This window comes from Bactrocera dorsalis, chromosome 5 (genome assembly GCF_023373825.1).
Source record: "Bactrocera dorsalis isolate Fly_Bdor chromosome 5, ASM2337382v1, whole genome shotgun sequence".
NCBI classification, from domain to species: Eukaryota; Metazoa; Arthropoda; class Insecta; order Diptera; family Tephritidae; genus Bactrocera; species Bactrocera dorsalis.
The window spans coordinates 37796833-37819914 of NC_064307.1; the positions used below are offsets into that span (position 1 = coordinate 37796833).

At 35.6% G+C, this 23082-nt stretch overlaps 3 protein-coding genes across 5 annotated transcripts in view; all 3 read right to left on the reverse strand.

The window, feature by feature from the left end:
- Window positions 1-6961, reverse strand: part of LOC105230313 (kelch-like protein 17) — a 134882-nt gene extending 127921 nt beyond the window's left edge. The window contains exon 1 of one of the 3 annotated variants that reach the window (XM_049459460.1): window positions 6597-6961. The gene's annotated coding sequence lies outside the window, so the exon portion shown is untranslated. The remainder of the gene's footprint in view (window positions 1-6596) is intronic. The other 2 variants (XM_049459461.1, XM_049459459.1) reach the window with 2 other exon arrangements.
- LOC125779052 (kelch-like protein 1) lies at window positions 965-22260 on the reverse strand. Its single transcript, XM_049459469.1, has 10 exons — window positions 22051-22260; window positions 14817-14919; window positions 14678-14691; window positions 3579-3731; window positions 3153-3510; window positions 2705-3076; window positions 2339-2637; window positions 1816-2023; window positions 1333-1416; window positions 965-1262 (listed from the first exon to the last, which is right to left on the reverse strand). The coding sequence occupies exons 4-10, from the start codon at window positions 3728-3730 to the stop codon at window positions 1050-1052; spliced, it is 1686 nt and encodes a 561-aa protein (XP_049315426.1). The 5' UTR covers window position 3731; window positions 14678-14691; window positions 14817-14919; window positions 22051-22260; the 3' UTR covers window positions 965-1049.
- The window catches only part of LOC115066618 (kelch-like protein 17), a 33862-nt gene continuing 22162 nt past the window's right edge, over window positions 11383-23082 (reverse strand). Inside the window, exons 2-8 of the mRNA XM_049459462.1 lie at window positions 14521-14694; window positions 14097-14454; window positions 13649-14020; window positions 13276-13574; window positions 12703-12907; window positions 12194-12289; window positions 11383-12123 (exon numbers count right to left, since the gene is read on the reverse strand). Coding sequence (XP_049315419.1) covers window positions 11911-12123; window positions 12194-12289; window positions 12703-12907; window positions 13276-13574; window positions 13649-14020; window positions 14097-14454; window positions 14521-14672 — 1695 coding nt within the window. The 5' untranslated portion in view covers window positions 14673-14694 and the 3' untranslated portion in view covers window positions 11383-11910. The remainder of the gene's footprint in view (window positions 12124-12193; window positions 12290-12702; window positions 12908-13275; window positions 13575-13648; window positions 14021-14096; window positions 14455-14520; window positions 14695-23082) is intronic.

Sequence of the window (23082 nt, forward strand, 5' to 3'; positions counted from 1 at the left end):
AAAATCCAGGTATTAGTCATATAGGAGCTAGGTCAAGTTTTCTGTCAAATTTATCTATTTCAGGCTCAAAGATATACTGTTCTGAATAAAACACGCTCTCTTATTTTCATTGGTACAACTCACATTTTGGCCGATATATGCGGTACAAAGTCACCCCAAGGTTCGAAAATCTTTATATTAAGTATATGGCGGCTAAGGGAAGTATTGGTCCGATTCAATCCATTTTTGACATACCATTATATGAGAAGGATTATTCCTTAATTTCAGTTATATAGATACATCACACATTGACCGACATTTTCAATCAAAAGTCAAATATAGGTACCGGGGTGCAAATATTCGGTACCCAGGGACTTGAATAGGTTTTATTGGATTTCTACAATTTTTGGTCATACGGTGGCACACTCAAAAACATTAGTCGTGCAAAGTTGTATCCCGTTATACTAATTTACAACTAAGCGAAAAAACATCAAGATAAGGAAAAAAATTTAAAAGGTCATAAAAAAAACTGACACATACAAACGCCAAACCCTTTGAGGGTTTTACTATACTGACCTAGTACCATCACCCTGACTTGGAATTTCTCACCCCCCAGACAATAATCCCAAAAATGTTCCACAGTGTTATTATCGCAACTGTGATGGTTATAAGAGCACTCCTAATTTTTTTGTCCACCACCACGCTCTTAAGAGAGCTGTTCCTCTCTTGTTCTCTTACATATATTTATTTCGTAAATTCAAAGATATAACATGCTCTTATAGAATCTATAATAAATATCTATAATATAGATCAACTACAAATATACATATCGATGCAAATACATATTTATTACACTAGTAGTCGTCAAACTGGTGGATTCAAACGATTTTAGAATGTGTCTCATATTACGGATTCATAACTTTCAGTTCGAGTGCGTTTAGCAACATCCCCTGCTTCCAAACTAATTATTTTTGTATGACAATAGTGAAAGTTTATATTATATTTATAAGATAATTTATTTTAAAAGAATTTGTTAAATCGAAAAACGGAAAAATAATTAAATTATTTATTCACATCGACGACAGCAAGGATTCAGGCACAACAAAACCGTTAAACACATTACTTTCGGGTAATGAGCACCTTTCTACCCAACAGGAATTTTCTTCATCAAAGACTGATAAACATGGCTTGCCAGCAGATTTAGACCTGTCACCAATGGCCCAAAGTTTATTGTCTAGTGATACGCAAGTCATCCTACCAGGACAAACGTTCAAAAAGCAAATCTGCGAAAAGTTTTCAAGAATATTCAATTTGTCATCAAGCGATTGGCGAAAATCACCTCAATATATGTACCTGTGACCACGTGTTTTGCTGAGGATCGTATCGTTCAGAACCTCTACGGCTTAAAACATAAATGTGACCTTTATGTACAGTTACCTGTAATATAAAAAGTAGCAATAAACGTTTTATTTAAATTTAATAGAGTTAAGAGGGCGACTAAATAAATCAGTGACTATTTTCAATTAGACAATTTCGGTCATTTTTATTGAAGCGGAGTTACTTTTGATGGTTTGAAAATTTTAGGGAAGGCTTGCAAAGGTGAAATCAAATGAAATCTCCTATTATAGCGGCAGTACGCATTTCAGTAATAAATTATAAAAATCTAGACAGAATACGAATTCCGGTTACGCACATTCATATACCGCTGTTGTTGTGGTTTTAACGGAGTTATCTCATATGCGCCATATACCGTTCTCCGACTCTTCCTCATTCTACCAAACCATGACTTGATGAACGTTCTACTAATATTAATAATTATATTTTAATCTAACTTACACAAGCAAAATTGTGATGTTCTGTCATATCTGCGCAATAATTCCAAGTATTTGAATCCGGATTGTAGCATTCGACGGATTTTAATGATTGACTTTTGCCATTACAACCGCCCATTATGTAAATTTTACCATTTAATGTCACTGCACCTGCGTCATATCGTTCAACAATTAAGCTGTTCACGAACTTCCAACCATCAGAAGTCGAGTATCTGGAAATACACAAAGCAATCAAAAAATAATGAAAACTGAAGCGTTAAAAGTGACATTTCGTCACGTTGCATAGTCTATTAAAGACACTTAGAATTATTCTAAATAAAGTGTTACGAGTTTTCTGAAGTCAGATTCAATCAGATCATAACATTTCATTGAATTCGCTCCTTCTTTCATGCCGAAGTACCTTGCAATACTACCCTAACACATCTAGTCTAAAGTTCTTTCACCGTCGAGCTTAAAGTCAACCTTTAATTGTTAAAGCTCACAATCGTTATCGTTAGGTAATTCCTTACAGATTTATATATATTCACCTTTCCACCGACGACAGAACATTATCTCCATAACCACCAATCGCGTAGATTTTATCATTTAATTCGACAACGCAGTGTCTCCTTCTTGCTTCGATCATGCCGGGCAAATTTTGCCATGTCTTATTTCGTATATTCCAGCTACGGACAACGTTAAGTCTGGCCATCTTTTTACAACCGCCAATAAAAAATAAATTATCATCCTTTAAAATAGTTCTATACAGTTCATAATCCATTTTTATTATCGCATATTCCTGCCACTTATCCTCAGTTTTGTTATATTGCAGCAGCTTGGGATTCAGCTGTTCCAAAAATATTGTAAGTACATTAATGTAAGTTTATCATTTTTGAATATAAGCCACAGTTTACCGTAGAGCAAAGCGCTAGGATTGTTTTCTCATCACAATTTGTAGCACTGATCCCACGTGGTTTCGTAAATCGCATATTTATCATTGGCCGTGTTGTAGGCTCTCTGATCCACGATAACGCCTTGAAGGCCAGTAGCTCACATCCAGGTAACGGCTGTATGTGTGTCATCAGAAAGTCCACTTTGAATTGGGTAAGCCGGAGACAAGCTATTAAAAGTGGCAGTTGCTCTTGACGTGCAGGAACATCGTAATTGTACCAGCGTTGTATGGCATCGTAGGCATTTTCCTCACGGGTTATATTCAAATTGTCAGATACCAGAATACGTTGCACTTTTTCTACATCAAAATTCAAAAACTCATCGCTTCGGCTGATCTAGTATTATTAGAAACAATATTTAAATTAAACAAGTACCGTTATTGTGAAATATTACGTATATATTTAGACTCACCTCCATGAAGTTCTGTGTCTCGTATTCGAAGATTTTCTGCCTAAGAAGTTCACATTTCATTTCACGCTCCAGCGTATAAGCGCCCTGCAAAGTGTATTCATCGATATGTGCCATGAGATAGTCTACAATACTGGTTATGGCATCGTCCAATTGCAAAACGATTGCCGCATTTAGCATGGCAGCGACATTGTCAACGGTAATGTGGGCCTGTCCGGTGTAACAAAAGATTACTAGATGCTCAAAAATATCGCTATCGATATCATTTATCTCGATGATAGGATTAGTGCCTTGATTGCCATTGAAAAGGTTCTCGAAGTAAGGACTCGCTGCTGCAAGTACCAAACGATGCGCGGGTACACTGAGAAAAAAAATTATGAATATTAATTTATATAATTTTATGTAAGCTGAGAAGAAAGAAATACTTACAAAGCCGTGGGATTTGAAACTTTAAATGTCACATCGATTAGAGACTGCTCGTCGTAGAAATTAAATATTTTCGTCATTAATTTCTCCATGAAGCGGTTCTGCTCAGAGGAATTCCTCTGAAGAGCAAGTGTTTGGGAAGAACTCGTGGCCATTACTAGTTACTTAACTTAACTTTTTTTCTGTACTAAAAAAATACAATATTGAGTAAAATATTTCAAATAAGAAAATACACTTGGAAGTTTTCTTCCAAGTTTTTTGGTGTACACAAAATCTGCACCCGATCAACGACTGTCATCTTACCTTGGCAACTTTAATGGCGCGTTGAAGTCCGTGTCTGGTAATATGCTAACCGCAGTTTTCTATTTGTAGTTATCATAATTAAAAAAAAAAACGCAAAAATTATTTATTCTTTACAATTAATAAGAAAAAACATGTTCGTATACCGAAATGTAAGCTCACAGACGAATAAAAAGAAATCGGCTCTTTATAAAATATTTAACGAAGGCTTTACGTACTCCAACTTTAACTTTAATCAACAAAGTGGAAAAATTTCTTGGAAAAATTCACATCTGGAAACCATAAGAAGTGTTCAGGGAAGCTGATTTCAATGGCCGCACAGCGCGAAATAAACCACACATAAATGCTAAAAGTCGAAGAACATATAAGAATGAAAGCTTCTGGAATACCGAAAATTTTTGTAGATGAGAGTTCAACTTGTTTAGATCGGATGGAAAGAACCTATGTATGGAGAAAAGCAAATGCTGAGGTACAACCGCAAAATCTACGAAGCAACGTATACATAGTAGAATGGTGTGGCCATTTCTGGACGCGAGAATTTGGAATTTACCGATAGTATTATGATCAACAGTGTGTTTCTGGACATTTTGAAACAAAATTTGCTACAAAGTGGAGCAAATTTAAATATTTCCGACAACTTTCGGTACTATGAAGATCATGATCCGAAACACAAATCCCGAGCAAAGCTGGCTTATTTGAAACTGTCCGCACTTAGTACAAACACCAACACTGTTTCCTGATTTGAGTGGAATTGAGAATGAATCTGTGGTCAGTTTTGGATGGATAGATAGTGATAAAGACGCTTGAAAAACGCCTTGCAAACAGAATGAAACCAAATTGCTCCTAGCTAAAAAAAGAAATCGGTGGAAAACAAGCCGAAACGTATGAAAGCAGTTATAGATAGTAAGAGGTATCTCACAAGGTGTTACTCAATCTAAAATTTTGATTATGTCCTTCAAAAGTGTATTTTTGGGTTTGTTACTGCATCATTTTCGCTGTGAGGTGCAATTGAATTGAACTGCTATTGCTTTTGTTATTGATTAAATAAAATAACTACAAAATCTGATTTTTTAAAGCATAAACTAAATGTGTATATCAGCCGCTGTTAAGTGGTTTTTCTGAGTTTTGGAAAATGAAATTGGCACAATTCCGAATTCTTTTTTCTTTATATTCATATAAATATTATAATATTATCACATGATTTTACTTATCTGTGTTTATTAAATATAAACCACATATTATTCATATAAGTATGTATGTATGTGTATGGAAAAGTGTTCACATATTCAATTTTAGCTTGAAAAATCTTCTTTATAGCTTTTTTTTATAGTTAATGAAGAAAAAAGAATCACTCGAAAGTACAAACAAAGAAATCGCAGTGAAACGCTGAAAAATCCTTCACTTTTGGTTTTTAAGGTGTGGCAAACTGGTTTTCCTCGTAAATATAAACAATCTAAACTTTTCAGCGATAAATTTGATAAGTGATTTTTAAATTATTAAATTTGGTTGAAAAATTACAAAATAAATGTGAAATGTGAGCTTATTTCAATGCTTAGAGGGTATCTATAAATATACAGAGTAAAAAACGTGAAAAAATTTAGTGAAACAAAGAGAAATACCACGTGTTCTTAGTGCAAATTTTTGAACTTTTAAACGTGAATATTTTAAAAATATTACTTATTTTTATATTATTTTTGTATATTCCTCCTCTGGCGAAGCTCACCTATCCGCACATACCCCATTTATACGGAAATTCGGTTTTTTACCCCTCCGCCAAAGTAACCGGCAACGTGGCATGAAATTAGATATGAAGTAGCATTACTTTCTTTAATACTTTTTGTATGTTTTAATCACTTTGGCGGTGAGCCACTGCACATAAACTATTGAAAAATTCACTTTCCGCTCACGGATTTGTAATATTCACGTCAAAACAAAACAATTTAAAAATAATTATATTTTTTGCGGACTCCGTCTTTGAGGGACCTAAACTATAAATTTTCCTTATTTTTAATATACACAAGTAAATGCATACATACATATGCATATGTCAAAACCTAATCAATCCCAATCATGTTACATGAACATATTGTATTTCTGTTATAAATATGTAACCCATATGGTACTTTCCTAATACTGTCCGCCTTAGGTGGTCCAAAAATATAACTCATAGATTGTAAGATGAATCTTTCCACTTGTAACATATGTCCTATCTCAAGTGGATTGTAGATATACTTCCTAGAATGTAAGATTAATATTTGTATCTAGACTTAAGCAAAATACTGTATTTAAGAAAAAGAAAATAAAGAAAACGGCAGTCGACCACAGGCAGTTGCCCGTAGTTACTCGAAAACCAAACAATCTATTAATTTGCATATGTATGTATGTATACTATTTTTTCCTTTCAAAACTCGGATCACACACTATGACAGCACCACGTAGGTGGCTTGAAAGTTTTATTCGCTCAATTGCCCTATCAGCAGACCTAACACACAATGCGTCACCGGCTAAAGTTCTGCAAACAATAATACAAAGATTGAAAATTTGTTGTTGTTATATGATCTGAAATGCTGACTGGCACTTTGTGTCGTACCAGCGCACCAGTTTGATATTTCTGTATACATGCACAAACATATGTATGTATGTAATATAATTTAATCGCCTAAAGAAGTCTGCTTTTCCGTTGTACTTTAATAAAAATGCGTAAATTAATATGGTGCTTACCTCGTTATTGTAATAGTGATCAGAAGCAAAAGCAATAGAAATTCAGCTTTCCGATATTTCAACACTTATACCAGGAATAATAATCTCTGCTAAGTACACTTGTCACTACACAACTCGTTAAATAAAGTTAAACTGAGATAAAGAGATCCCCAACTTCAGGGATAATGGAATGCCCAACTTATTCCAGTGTGAGAGCGCCTCAAAATAAGCGTTTGACAGTTGACTGGATTGGGTAGGTTTTGACGTTTTGCAATTGGAATGACTGGAACGACCAGATTGAAATTATACCAAAAATATGTGTGAACGAAGGAATTTGTTGCCGTCGTTCAAGATCGCTAATAAAAATTTAAAACAATGAAAATCCAATAAAATGTGAAATTTAAATATATTTCATGAAACGTTTTGTAATTTTATGCATAGTCGAATTAATTTTCAATTACAAATGATTAAAAGCATTTATTAATTGAGAACTAACAGGCTTAATTCATCTTATTTAGTATTGAAAGATCAAAAGTTAGTTGTTTTAATATACCATAAAATCATAAAAATTTAAGTAGTTTTGCCATATATTAAAAGTCCAAATAGAATTATCTATAATCTATTAAAGATCACTTCATTGAAATGATTTGAAACTGATCCACGCTAAATCTAAATCTGACAAAGGGAAAAAATGTAAACAAACAAATTTTTTGAAAGCAATGATTCTAATTTTACCTGAAAATCGACTTAACAAATGAAAAAATGCATCCATGATTTCTATTAAATGGAAAATATTTAAAAAAAAAGACGGCTTTTATTTCAAAATACTATATGGCAATCTTTTCTTTTGATAAATATTAAGCGATGTGAATTCTTGAATGACAATAACAGCTGTTTTTTGATCTTTCTAACGGCAGTGAGAACGGGCTGATGAGTGAATGTAATTAAATGTAGTCTAATCCCTTTAAATTTTCAGTCCGATCATGATATATTGATTCGACGTCTATATTTCGTATTATGGCATACGTGATCGTAACGCTTCTATCGTAATCTGGCATGATGACATACGGAAACGATTATATAAACGTATCCGTTCATTCGAATCACCATTCGAACGCAAACTACCAATTGTAATAGACGGATTTATTGAAATGTGAGCAAATTTTATTAAATTTTATGTTTTTTATAATTTTTAGTAATAAAGAGAATAAACAAGAAACCAATGAATGGAATAACTCATTAAAAATTAAAAAAAAAATGTATTTTTATGAACAAAATTTTTGTATTTGAGTTGACTATAAAAATAAAATTATTTACAAGGCTAAGGACATACATATATATACATTTTTGAATTAATTTTATTAAAGAATACTTCATTTGGTCTCTTATCGTTTGGTCGATTGCGGTGAGCAGGTTCGCTACCCCGGTGTCCATTTCTTGTGAGTTGTATCAGTTCGAATGACAATTTTGTAATCATCCGACGGCATACGCTCATGGGCTGTTTGAAACAATCGAACCAATTCATTGTCATTGTGGAAAAATTTTGTTGCCGTTCAACAATTTCTCTTCTCACACTTGAAGTGATAGAGCAACGACGTTCAACTTCAATATTGGAATTCCCAACGAAATAAATTTGCAAAAATTGATAGTTTGCTTCAGGGAATGACAGCAATGAGACTACTCTATTGTAAATCTGGCCTTGTATCTGTAGTGTAGAATTTTCAAACAGGAGAACATAGTTTTTGCAAAGTACGTAGTCGTTTCGTTTTCATCATAACGGATGTCAGTTACACTAAAATGTCGAAATTACCTAAAAAGTTGGCATGAAGTTATCGCGAATGACATGGGTCACACCAAACGAAGTCATTATGAAATGTATAATTCATGTTTCCGATTGAAATGTTTGTTTATTCGCCAAAAAATGCTTCGACTGTGGTGTAACTCCCAACAACAAAGAGCTCAAAGTCTCTGGAGGTGGGTTCAATACCGACAGTTTCACTTTTCCACCAGCACAACATAATACCGGCGTTTACTTTTTGAATTTGAATGCTTTGCAATATTCAATTGAACGCTCTTCGATTCAAATTTTCTAAAACCCTCGTCCTATTTGGCAAAAAACCTTCTACGTTTACGTACTAAATGTCTTTGCAAATGTAGCACATCATTTTCCTGTGCTCTCCTAACTGCTACCTGTGAAGCTGTACACGAACGTCTCCCAATATTATCACGTTTTGGTGGCATTAATCAAAATGACAAAACAACTTAATAACAACTTAAAATCCTCTTCAAACAATAATAATTTTAATTTAAATAAACAAAAATCCAATCAAGCATAAAAATTGATAAATTTACTAAATATGCAATCATTGACACGACAATTTCCGTTAAATTCTTTGCTTCGTTGGCGTCTTAAATTATAATTTCACGTATTTAATTTAATATTGAAAATAATTAAACAATGTTAACATTTATTTGTAAAATTTGTTCGATTCTGACTGTCGTTCAAAAAATGTAAACTAAGAGAAACATATTTCACTTGGTATTGTATATTTTCCACGAAAACTCTGAAAATTTTATCGCCCTTATCAATGCGTTACAGTTTAGCTAAATGTTAAATAACATTGTCTGCCTAAATTTAACATTCTCTGTTATATGTATTTCTGAGCTTAATTTTCATTGAATGATCAGCTCTGTTTACGCGTCACTGTTAAAATTTCTCCTTCTGAGCTAACACGCTCTTCGCATTTTGTTAGCTTTTGACAGTTCGCCTGTCCGTACTTAGACCTTCTCTATAATTTACGTTCTCTGGTTTGACTGAAAAGGCTATTTTTGGAAGGAATGTAATATAGTATTTTGATCCAACTGTACAATTACGATAGGTGGCATAAATATTGTCCATATCAATTCGTCATTTGTAGCTTTAATTAAATGGTTCTCAGCTGTGTGACTAGGAGCAATATCCAAGATAAGCGAGACTTTCTTTGATAAGTTGTGTTTAAATGTCAATAAACAAATAAAGATTTCTTTATATTTACATACATGTGTACTTGTATTGGTTAGAAGAGTTAATGCAACCTCCTCCATACACGTCACTGAACTACAATACACCACATTAACGCGATCCATACATGACGACGCCGCTCACGAGAACACCAGACACCAATACACATAAAACTGCATCCACAACCCATCATCTAATACACCATACCATCACCACCCAGCAAACCTTAAAAGGATCAACTCGATCGAAAACCGACATTTTTTCGATTCACGTCAAATGAAACAAGTGAAAAGAATTGCGGAAAACTTGAAAGAAAAGTAAAGATTTTGGAAAAAGTGAAATTATAATTTGAATCTGAAAATCGGATTTTTAAAAGATAAAAATAAAGAGTGAAAATTTAATTGTGGAATATAAATGAGTATGTAGTATGTATGTATGCACATATATGGTCTTCCGAGTTATAGTGACAGGCACAAACGATTTTTAAGAACCCAAAAAAACAAAAAAAATTGTGCGGTTAACAATGCGCAAACATACATACATACGTATATAACAACACACAAAAACAAGTAAGGAAGAACTAAGTTCGGGTGCAACCGAACATTTTATACTCTTGCAACTTGCAAAAATCAAGGCCAGGAAAATATGTACTTTAAAGTGTAAAAGCAATCATATAGCGTAAAACCGGCTGGATGTTCGAAAATCCTGCTATTAGTTATATACTTAGTTGCTAGGCCAAGTTCCCGCTCAAATTTATATATTTTGGGCACATAGATATACTGTTATGAGTAAAACAAGCTCTCTTATTTTCATCCAGATAACTCACATATAAATTATTGCTCTTTTGTTAAAATGATAGTCGTAGATAGTGTTGCGTTACATTTTCACAATGTAACATAAGAATGTAAGTAGAATGCCACATACTAAACTTTGTCGAAATCGGTTGGTCGGGTCCCGAAATATGGGATTTTATCAAAAAGTGGGCAGTGCCACGCCCATCGTACAATTTTCGCACCAATAAAGACCTTTCATACCATCGTGGTGGCAAATTTTTACGTTTCTGACGCATTTAGTTATTGATTTATCACGCTCTTAATAGTTTTGAACTGTACCGGTATATGGGGAGTGAGCGGGCTAATCCTCCGAATTCACACTGTCGGTAGAAGTTCTCACAAGATTTGTACTCAGCAAATTTGGTTGTAGTAGCTTAAATGGTTTAGGGGATATTTATATTAAAATTGTTAGAGGGCGGGGCCAGGTCCACTTTTTCAAAAAAAAATTTTCCCACAAATGCCCCTAGCCACTGCGATCCTCTTTGGCAAATTACAGCTTTATATCTTAATTTAGTGCTTTGTTATAGAACTTTATATCTTTTCGGTTAATGGCGATTTGAGGGCGTGGTAGTGGTCCGATTACGCCCATCTCCTTTTTTTTGTACTTTGGAACCTGAATATCAAGTTTCAACAATTTTTTCAAAAGTTACAGCTTGCACGGACGAACGGATGGACAGACAAGCAGTCACGCGGATTTAAACTTTTTTCGTCATGCTGACCATTTATATACATATATATGTATATGATCCTTTAATAGTATTGTTATTATATATATATTTATAGGTTAGGTGAACAAAACTATAATAGTCTGCAGCAACTCGTTGCAAAATTAATAACACCAATTAAATAATCACAAAAACAAAAAATTTCATAAATATAATTAAGAAAATGAAACTAAATAATAAAAGTAAAAAACAGAAAGAAAACAATAAAAAAAATATGAAAAATTAAAAAAGACAATTGTAATTGAAAAAAAGATTTACTTTCTCTTTATTTATTTGAAACCAGACATTATTTTTAGCTTTATAATTGCTATTTTCGTGAATCTTCTGTGTTCCGCTGAGTTCTGAGCTTTATTTTCTCTTTTTTGTGCAGTTCTAAGTAATTGTCTTCAATTCTACATAAAAATCTAGAAATATTTCTATTACTTTTATTTTCATTTAATGTTATTTTTTCACTTTTCTATTATTATCGCAACTGTGATTGTTATTAAAGCACTCTTAAGCTGCTCCACTCTTGCTCTCTTTCATATTTTTCGTTAATATGCAAATACATATTTATGACACCAGTGGTCGTCAAACTGGTGGATTCAACCGATTTTAGAATTGGTCTCATATTACGAATTCTTAACATTCAGTTCAAGTACGCTTAGCACCATTCCTTGCTTCCAAAATAATTATTTTTGTATGACAATAGTGAAGTTTTATATTATTTTTATAAAATAATTTATTTTAAAAGAATTTGTTAAATCCAAAATCGGAATAATAAGTACATTACTTATTCACATCGACGACAGTAAGGATTCAGGCACAACAAAACCGTTATACACATCACTTTTAGGTAATGAGCACCTTTCTACCCAACAGAAATTTTCTTCATCAAAGACTGATACACATGAGTTGTCAGCAGAATTAGACTCGCCACCAATAGCCCATAGTTCATTGTTTAGCGATACGCAAGTCATCAAACCATCGCCAACTTCCAAAGAGCAAATCTGCGAAATGTTTTCAAGAATATTCAATTTGACCTCAAGCGATTGGCGTAAATCAACTCAATATATGTACCTGTGACCACGTGTTTTGCTGAGGATCGTAACGTTCAGCACCGCTACGGCTTAAAACATAAATGTGACCTTTATGTGCTGCTGCCTGTGCTGCTACCTGTAATATAAAAAGTAGCAATTAACAGTTATTTAATTTTATTAGAGTTAAGAGGGCGACTAAATAAATCAGTGGCTATTTTCAATTAGACAATTTCGGTCATTTTTATTGAAGCGGAATTACTTTTGCTGGTTTTGAAAACATTGGGGAAGGCTGCAACGGTGAAATCAAATGGAATCTCTTATTACAGCTGTAGTACGCATTTCACAAATAAACTTGGAAAATCTAGACGGAATAAAATTCCGATTACGTTCATTGGTCTACAGTAAAAGAAAACCCAGGAAGCGAATGTTAATATTTAAACACTTAGGTAAAGCCGTCATATACCGTTCTTCGACTCTTCCTCATTGTACCAAATCATGACTTGATGAACGTTCTACTAATATTGATAATTATATTTTAATCTAACTTACACCAGGTGAACTGTGACATATTTTCATATCCGCGCAAAAAGTCCAAGTATTCGAATCCGGATTGTAGCATTCGACGGATTTTATTGGCTTGTTGTTTTGATAACCGCCCATTGTGTAAATTTTACCATTTAATGTCACTGCACTGGCGTTATATCGTTCAACAGATAAGCTGTTCACCAATTTCCAACCACCGGAAGTCGTATATCTGGAAACAAACAAAAAGCAATGAAAAAGAATGTATGTATTTATATCAATAACCTGAAGCGTCAAAAGTGACATTTCACCACGTTGCATAGTCTGTTAAAAAAACTTAGATTTATTCTAAATTAGTCGTTGACAATGTCAAAGTGTTAGAGTTTTCTAAAGTCAGATTCAATCAGATCATAACATTTCACTGAATTCACTCCTTTTTTATGGCGAAGAACCTTATTTTGTTTACCACCCATACTACCTTAACACATCTAGTCTAAAGTTCTATCACCGTTAAGCTTAAGGTTAACTTGAAATTGTTAAAGCTCAAAATCGCCATCGTTAGGTAATTCGTTACGGATTCATATATATACATATATTCACCTTTCCACCGACGACAAAGCTCTACCCTCACAACCACCAATCGCGTAGATTTTCTCATCTAATTCGACAACGCAGTGTGACCTTCTTGCTTGGATCATACCGGGTAAATTTTGCCATGTCTTATTTCGTATATTCCAGCTGCGGACGATGTTAAATGTGGCACCCCTTTTCCAACCGCCAATAAATAATAAATTATCGTCCTTCAAAATAGTTCTGTACCATTCGTAATCGATTTTTATACTCGCATATTCCTGCCAATTATCCTCAGTTTTGTTGTATTGCTGCAGCTTGGGATTCACCTATTCCAAAAATATTGTAAGTACATTAATTTAATATTTTCATTTTGGAATAAAAGCCACAAGTGTGTGTTTACCTCCGAGCAAAGCGCAAGTATTGTTTTCTCACCACAATTTGAAGCACTGACACCACGTGGTTCTGTAAATCGCATATTTGTCATTGGCCGTACTGTAGGCTCTCTGATCCACGATACCGCCTTGAAGGCCAGTAGCTCACATCCACGTAACGGCTGTATTTGTGTCATCAGAAAGTCCACATTGAGTTGGGTAAGACGGAGACAAGCTATTAAAAGTGGCAGTTGCTCTTGGCGCGCAGGAACATCGTAATTGTACCAGCGTTGTATGGCATCGAAGGCATCTTCCTCACGGGTTATATTCAAATTGTCAGATACCAAGATACGTTGCAATTTTTCTACATCAAAATTCAAAAACTCATCGCTTCGGCTGATCTAGTATTATTAGAAACAAAATTTAAATTACATAGGTGCCGTTATTGTGAGACATTACGTGTATATTTAGACTCACCTCCATGAAGTTCCGTGTTTCGTATTCGATGATTTTCTGCCTAAGAACTTCACATTGCGTTTCACGCTCCAGCGCATAAGCACCCTGTAAAGTGATTTCATCGATATGTGTCATGAGATAGTCTACAATACTGCTTAGGGCATCGTTCAATTGTAAAACGATAGCCGCATTTAGCATGGCAGCGAGATTGTTAACGGTAATGAGGGCCTGTCCGGTGTAACAATAGGTTATTAGATGCTCAAAAATATCGCTATCGATATCATTTATCTCGATGACTGGATTAGTGCCTTGATTGCCATTGAAAAGATTCTCGAAGTAAGGACTCGCTGCTGCGAGTATCAACCGATGCGCGGGTACACTGAAAAAAAATTTTAAACATTAATCTGTATAGTTTTATGTAAGCTGAGGACAAAGTAATACTTACAGAGCCGTTGGATTTGAAACTTTAAATGTCACATCGATCAGAGACTGCTCGTCGTAGAAGTTAAATATTTTCGCCATTATTTTCTCCATGAAACGGTTCTGCTCACTGGAGTTCCTCTGAAGAGCAAGTGTTTGGGAAGAACTCGTGGCCATTTCTAGTTACTTAACTTTCCTTCTGTAATACAAAAATTACAATATTGATTAAAATATTTCAAATAAGTAAAAGCACCTGGAAGTTTTCTTCCAAGTAGTCTGGTGTACACTAAATCTGCGTCCGATCAACGACTGTCATCTTACCTTGGCAACTTTGGTGGCGCGTTGAAGTCCGTGTCTGGTAATATGCTAACCGCAGTTTTTTATTTGTAGTTATCGCAGCTTTTAATGGAACGTTCCTGAACCTCTAAGGGTGGAAAGTAAACAAAAAGATGTCTTAGTAACTTTAAGATTTCTCGCTTTTGTATTTAGTTACGCTTTATATGTATGAAACTTCTGTAGAAGTGCCATACTTGAAATAGCTCTTTCTCCAATCTACACCCAAAATCACTATTTATTAGTTTTTCGCGTGGAATTCCATTTCTACACTGGCGGCCTTCGGCCGCGTTTCAAATATAAATAAGTATTTCTTTTACGTGCGAATTAATTGTACACACCCCGCCCACGGTTATTTTTTTTTAATTAAAAATGCAAAAATTATTTATTCTTTACAATTTTTAAGTAAAAACATGTTCGTATACCGAAATGTAAGCTCACAGACGAATAAAAAGAAATCGGCTCTTTATAAACCATAAGAAGTGTTCAGGAAAGCTGTTTTCTATGGCCGCACAGCCCGAAATAAATGCTAAAAGTCGAAGAACATATAAGAATGAAAGCTTCTGGAATACCGAAAATTTTTGTAGATGAGAGTTCAACTGGTTTAGATCGGATGGATACAGCCTATGTATGGAGAAAAGCAAATGCTGACGTAAAACCGCAAAATCTACGAAGCAACGTATACATAGAAGAATGACGTGGTCATTTTCTGGACGTGAGAATTTGGAATTTATATAGTATTATGAATCAACAGTGTGTTTCTGGACATTTTGCTACAAAGTGGAGCGAATTTAAATATTTCCGACAACTTTCGGTACTATGAAGATCATGATCCGAAACACAAATCCCGAGCAAAGCTGGCTTATTTGAAACTGTCCGCACTTAGTACAAACACCAACACTGTCTCCTGATTTGAGTGGAATTGAGAATGAATCTGTGGTCAGTTTTGGATTGATAGATTCGAAATAAAGCCGCTTTAAAATGGAATGAAACAAAATTGCCCCTAGCAACACAAAGAAATTGGTGGAATCCATGCTGAAACGTATGAAAGCAGTTATAGATAGTAGTTGGTATCTCACAAGGTGTTACTCAAACTAAAATTTTAATTATGTCCTTCAAAAGTGTATTTTTGGGTTTGTTACTGCGTCATTTTCGCTGTGAGGTGCAATTGAATTGAACTGCTATTACTGTCACCAGACAGATTAGAATGACCGCTGGGCGTCTTCTTTATTTGAACGTCAAAATACAACTGAACTTACATAAAAGGAAAACATAAGCAATCATAGTTTACAGCACATTGTATGTTAAATGAGAGAATAAATAAAGAGATACATATATGAGAGAATTATAATACTAAGACTAAAATCTAAGAGTGACAACTCGGCCTCTCCTGCTGCTTCAACTCGTCCCGAGTTGGATGATCGTTGGTGATGTACCCGGATTCATCATACTCGTCATCAACCTCCGGAAATAGAACGCACCACGGTTTCATGTTGTCGGTGGTTGCTATTGTTGAATATCGACGTTGAGAGCATTGATGCCCATCAACATCTTCGACGACGTATCGATTGAATCGTAGAACCTTCTTCACGATGTATGGCCCTTTGTAATGTGGTTGGAGCTTTCGAGATTCACCAGTGCTAGGAACAGGTGCTGCTAACAGTACTAAGTCACCTTCTGCATACGGCTCTGGTTTGGAGTGTTTCGCATCGAATCTAGCTTTCCATTTAGCTCGGGCGGTTTCTATGTTGCGAGTAGCTTCATCGCGCCGTTTGTTCATCAGTAGCTGTACATCATCATCATGTACAGCAGCTAATACTTTGTTTCCGCTTATGTCACGAAGTGGAAAATCGTATACTAAATCAATAGGAGCATACTTAGTCGTTGAATTCACTTTCGTATTCATTACCCATTGCAATGAACGTAATTGGATGTCCCAATCTCTTGGATTACCGATTGACGGTTTTAAATATGCCAACACTGCTTGGTTGACTCGCTCGGCCAGCCCGTTAGAACGCGGTGTGCGCACTGCCACCTTAACGTGCTGTATGTTGTTGGTATTACAGTATGATGTAAACGTCGTGGATGTGAAAGCTGTCCCACGATCTGTGACTACCCTCTGCGGCAGACCAAAGTACAACGTAAGTTGATTCAATGCTTCTGTTACTGGCTTTGTCTTTGTTGACCTCGTAGGAGTGATAACTGCATATCTGGTTAGAGCGTCTATAATTACCAGAACGTATTCGTACCCGCGTCGGCTCTTCACAAATGGACCCAAGTGATCCATATGCAAAACCTGGAATGGCAACTTTGGGACGTCCATCCCGAACAACTCGGACTGTTTTCGCCCTGGGTGGCGATGGTAGCAACATTCGATACATGATTTAATGTATCCCTTGACGAAATTTCTCATACGAGGAAACCAAAAATGTTTCATCGTCCTCTTCACGGTGCCTTCAACACCTGGATGCCCGCAATCGTCATGGTATAGTTTTACTATTCGCCATCTCATTCCCTTTGGAACAACCAGTGGATAACTATCCTTCATGTTTCGTTTGAATAGTCGGTGATTTTTCAACAAGTATTCTGACTTGATCTGAGCTTGCTGATCAGAGTTTGCTAAACCCCTCAATACGTCAATGATTATCCTCAGCTTGCTGTCTTGCTGCTGCATCACTGACACCCAGTCATCAACTGACAATGCTTGGATGTGACTGCCTTCCTTGTTGACTGTATTCGATAGCTTTTCTGGACCTCGACTCATTGCATCGACATGACACATTGATGTTCCAGCCCGATGTACAATATCGTAGTCATATTCAAGAAGCCTGAGCAACCATCTTGCAACTCGTGGACGCATCGGCGTCGTAAGTTTCGCACATGATATGGCTTGGCAATCGGTGACGACGGTGAAGTGTTTACCCAACAGGAACGTTCGGAATCGTTAACATGCCTCAACAACAGCTAACACTTCTAGTTCGTATGCATGATAATTCTTTTCAGCTTCTGTACAAGCCCTGCTAAAATAAGCCACCGGCTTCAAGTTACCAGTGTCGTCATACTGTAACAGTATCGCTGCGAGTCCTACGCTCGAAGCATCAGTGTGTAACTCATGTACCTTGGTGACATCATAAATTGTAAGAACCGGTGAGTTCGTGATATGATCGATCAACTTTCGAAAAGCATCTTCGCATGTTATACTCCATACAAAATCAATATTCTTCCTTGTCAATTCGGTGAGCGGCTTAGCAATCAAGGCATACCCACTGACGAACTTACGGAAGAAACCTGTAAGTCCGAGGAAACGACGGACTTCTAGTTGATTACGAGGTACTGGAAAATTCTTGATGGCTCTTGTTTTCATCGCGCCTGGCCGCACGCCAGCTTCGTTTACTTCGTGTCCCAGAAATGATACCGCACGTCTCATAAACGTGCACTTCGACAGTCGAAGCGTTAACCCTTCTTGTTCAATTATTTCGAGAAATTCTTTTACGTGCAATAAATTTTCATCTTCGGTGTGACTTGCAATTATAACTTCATCGACGTAGCTGATCACCTTGTTGCTGAGTGGTGCTACCAAGTTCGACATCATCCGTTGAAACGCACACGGAGCATTGCGTAACCCAAACGGCATTCTGGTAAACTCATAATGACCGTTGTGAGTCACAAACGCAGTGAAATATCGTGACTGTTCCTCCAACTCTATCTGATAGTAACCAGACATAAGGTCGAGTGTGGTGAAAAACTTCTTTCCAGCTAACGTAGCCAGCACACCATCTACGGTCGGCATCAACCATGGCTGCTTCTCAGTAACCGCATTGAGCTCACGGAAATCAACGCAAAGCCTATCCTCACCGTTTGACTTTCGCACCAAGACAATAGGAGATGCATACAATGACTTCGATTTCTGAATTATACCTAACTCTAATAATTCATTCACTATCTTTTCTACCACTTGCTGTTTTGGAATAGGTATGCTGTATGGCTTCTTTGCAATTGGCTTTGTAGTCGTTAGTCTAATGTTCATCTTGAACCGTTTAGATCTTCCTAGTTCACACAAGCTTTCCCCAAAACAGTGCCCATACCTTTCCAATAAACAAAATAAATTATTCATTGTTTCCGGTTGTAGATGATTCCCTACATCAACCGCTTTTCTATCGATAGCCATTATACTGCACTTACCACCTTCAATAACTACCTTTCCCTTCGATAGTATATCAATTCCTATTAGTGCATCATATTTCATTATCGAGTCATCGATAATCAATAATTCTACCTCATACACCATTTCATCGAATTTAATCTTCACTAAAATTTTCTCTTTACAGATCAATTCACCACCTGCAAAACCAATTAGCTTCTCCTCACATGATGTATAGCATTTACTACATCTCTTAGCAATTGATCTCTTAACAAGCGACTTTGAACTACCCGAATCAATCAACGCATTGCAATCAATCTCTTCTTTTCCCAAAATCTTAATACACTTGCGTAATTCTTTTTGTGGTTCTGTAATTTGAATTTTATTAACTGTTGCCTCTTCTTCTATACTTGTGTTAACTTCTTCACTCTCTACACTATTCACTCTATCATTTGGAGCTTTTCCATTTTTATGTTGCTTCTTAACGCAATTTCTGGCAATGTGTCCTCTCTCTTTGCATTTAAAACATATCGGACCTACCTCACTTTTTGTTTTGTCTGTTGTAAATTCTTTAACCCGTGCCGAATTCTGCGACACTACTCTTTGTTCTGTGCTACCTACTCTTCTCTTACACATTTGACTCGCTGTCAAATTCGTCAATGATTGCAGTAAATCTGAGCACTTTACAAAATTCATTGCGCTTAACGTACGCTTTACATACTCATCATAGAGACCATTTATTATATACCGAATTATTGACACATCATCGATTTGTTCACGACGACCCACTGCAAGCATTCTATAATAAAACTCTATAACCTTTTCGTCCCGACCTATTCTTGAATTCATTAAACGTATATGCGCATCAGCAGCGTTATACACATATGGAAAATCTATTAGAAATATACTTACAAACTCACTCCACTCTCTAAAAACAGGCTGTGCATCTGCCCATCGCTTGGCAACACCTTTAAGCTTACCCAATACGGCGAAGATAAGCAAAGAGTCATCCCAATTGTACAACTCTCTTAATTGATCAATTCGTTGTACAAACTGTACAGATGTATACTCGTTGTCACACGGATCATAAACAGGCAAAATTGCTGCGATTTCTTGCAGAGTGTGTCTCTCTCTTGCTCTGTCTACATGTGTTTGCGGCGTCATATTCTGGTGAACTGGTATATTATACAGTGGCGCATGTGCCACTTGTTGTGCTGTTGAACGAATGTGCGTTGACAAACTACCCTGCTGAGTCAGCAGATAGCTTGGCTGCGACGTCGACGTCTGCGCGACGACAACTGCTGCTTTCGGCTGTGTAACGGTCGACGATGCTACTGTGTGCTGTACTGGTACCGTTTTTGTTGAAACTGATGTTGCGACTGCGTGCGTTACTGGAGGCGACAACTGTAACGTATGTAGCGGCGTATGTGCGTTGTTGTATGGATTTCTTGCATGCACTGACATGTCCGCTTGCGGAACACTTGTCACTGTCACCATGTCATCACTTTCCTCCTGCAAGCGCTTAATTAACTCCGCTTTATTTCCCGACACCTTTAAATCTAGGCGGCGGAGAACCTCTTTAAGCTGCAACATACTGAGTTGCTTCAAATTCATTTTTCTTTATTTGAACGTCAAAATACAACTCAACTTACATAAAAGGAAAACATAAGCAATCATAGTTTACAGCACATTGTATGTTAAATGAGAGAATAAATAAAGAGATACATATATGAGAGAATTATAATACTAAGACTAAAATCTTCTTTATAGTTTTTTTATAGTTAATAAAGAAAAAAGAATCACTCGAAAGTACAAACAAAGAAATCGCTGTGAAACACTGAAAAATCCTTCACTTTTGGTTTTTAAGGTGTGGCAAAGATGGTTTTCCTCGTAAATATAAACACCATCAACTTTTCAGCGATAAATTGGATAAGTGATTTTTAAATTACTAAATTTAGCTGAAAAATTACAAAATAAATGTGAAATGTGAGCTTATTTCAATGCTTAGAGTGTATATTTGAATATATCGTCACCTGAAATGCAAAATAACGTATCATCAAAAAAATCGAAATTGAGTGTCGTATTGTTTACGCTTCACTACTTCAAATTATATACATAATATTACATATGTTCAACATTTTCTGGTTCTGCGGTCATATACAAACCAGTCTTAACCAATATTAATATTTTGTTTGACTCGTGTTCGATTTTATTTCGTGTTTCATTCATGCCACTGTAAATTTCTGAAAATGTTGTTACGTTATTTTGCATTTCAGGTGACGATATGTACATAGTAAAAAACGTGAAAAAATTTAGCGAAACAAAGAGAAATACCACGTGTTCTTAGTGCAAATTTTTGAACTTTTAACCGTGAATATTTTAAAAATATTACTTATTTTTATATTATTTTTGGAGATTCGTCCTCTGGAGAAGCTCACCTATCCGCACATACCCCATTTATACGGAAATTCAGTTTTTTACCCCTCCGCCAAAGTAGTCGGAATCGTGCCATGAAATTAGATATGAAGTAGCATTACTTCATTTAATACTTTTTATGTGATGTCATCACTTTGGCGGTGAGCCACTGCACTCACTCACTTTCCGCTCACGGATTTGTAATATTCACGTCAAAACAAAACAATTTAAAAATAATTATATTTTTTGCGGACTCCGTCTTTGAGGGACCTAAACTATAAATTTTCCTTATTTTTAATATACACAAGTAAATGCATACATACATATGCATATGTCAAAACCTACCCTATCCAAATGCATATGTATGTATACTATTTTATTTTTTCCTTTCAAAACTCGGATCACACACTATGACAGCACCACGTACATAAGTAGGTGGCTTGACAGTTTTATTCACTCAATTGCCCTATCAGCAGACCTAACAAACAATGCGTCACCGGCTAAAGTTCTGCAAACAATAATACAAACATTGAAAATTTGTTGTTGTTATGTGATCTGAAATGCTGACTATACATGCACATATGTATGTAATATAATTTAATCGCCTAAAGAAGTCTTCTTTTTGTTGTACTTTAATAAAAATGCGTAAATTAATATGGTGCTTACCTCGTTATTGTAATAGTGATCAGAAGCAAAAGCAATAGAAATTCAGCTTTCCGATATTTCAACACTTATACCAGGAATAATAATCTGTTATGTTCACTTGTCACTACACAACTCGTTAAATAAAGTTAAACTGAGATAAAGAGATCCCCAACTTATTCCAGTGTGAGAGCGCCTCAAAATAAGCGTTTGACAGTTGACTGGATAGAGAAACTAAAAACATATGCTTTATGTTCTCTGGCCCAACGTGCTAGCTTGATTGTTCGGTGTACAGTATCTTATAAAAGTATTTAAAATTTTTAAGAGCAAGGAGCTACAGTAGTTGACTTACATATATGAATGTGACTCAAACGCGCAAATGGCGGTAGAAGGCAATAGAAATCGTTTATCAGTTATGTAATTTTTTATTAATATTCACTGAAATTATTAAACACAAAAATTGATTTCCCACTCATTGCTCAACATGTTGCAGGGTACTGTAGGCATACGGAATTATCTCTGGGTGAACTGTCGCGCTCGCATGAAGTGAACAATCTCTCGGTTGTGTCATTCCTATGTGAAAGCAGCGAAGTTCGCTTCATTGGAAAGCTCAAGGCGTGGCTAAAAATGCTTCAGTAGAAATTTAAATGTATGCCAAAGCATTTTGTGCCATTTCGAGAACTACATACATATGTTGTTGTTAGTTTTTTATTGATGTTGTCACATGGCTTCGTAGCGAAATTAATTTTGCGATTATAACGCAACACTATCTACGACTATCATTTTAACAAAAGAGCAATTATGTATATGTGAGTTATCTTAATGAAAATAAGAGAGCTTGTTTTACTCATAACAGTATATCTCTGTGCCCAAAATAGATAAATTTTAGCGAAAACTTGGCCTAGCAACTAAGTATATAACTAATAGCAGGATTTTCGAACATCCAGCCGGTTTTACTCTATATGATTGCTTTTAATCTTAAAAATCGTTTGTGCCTGTCACTATAACTCGGAAGACCATATATGTACATACATACATACATACATACTCATTTAT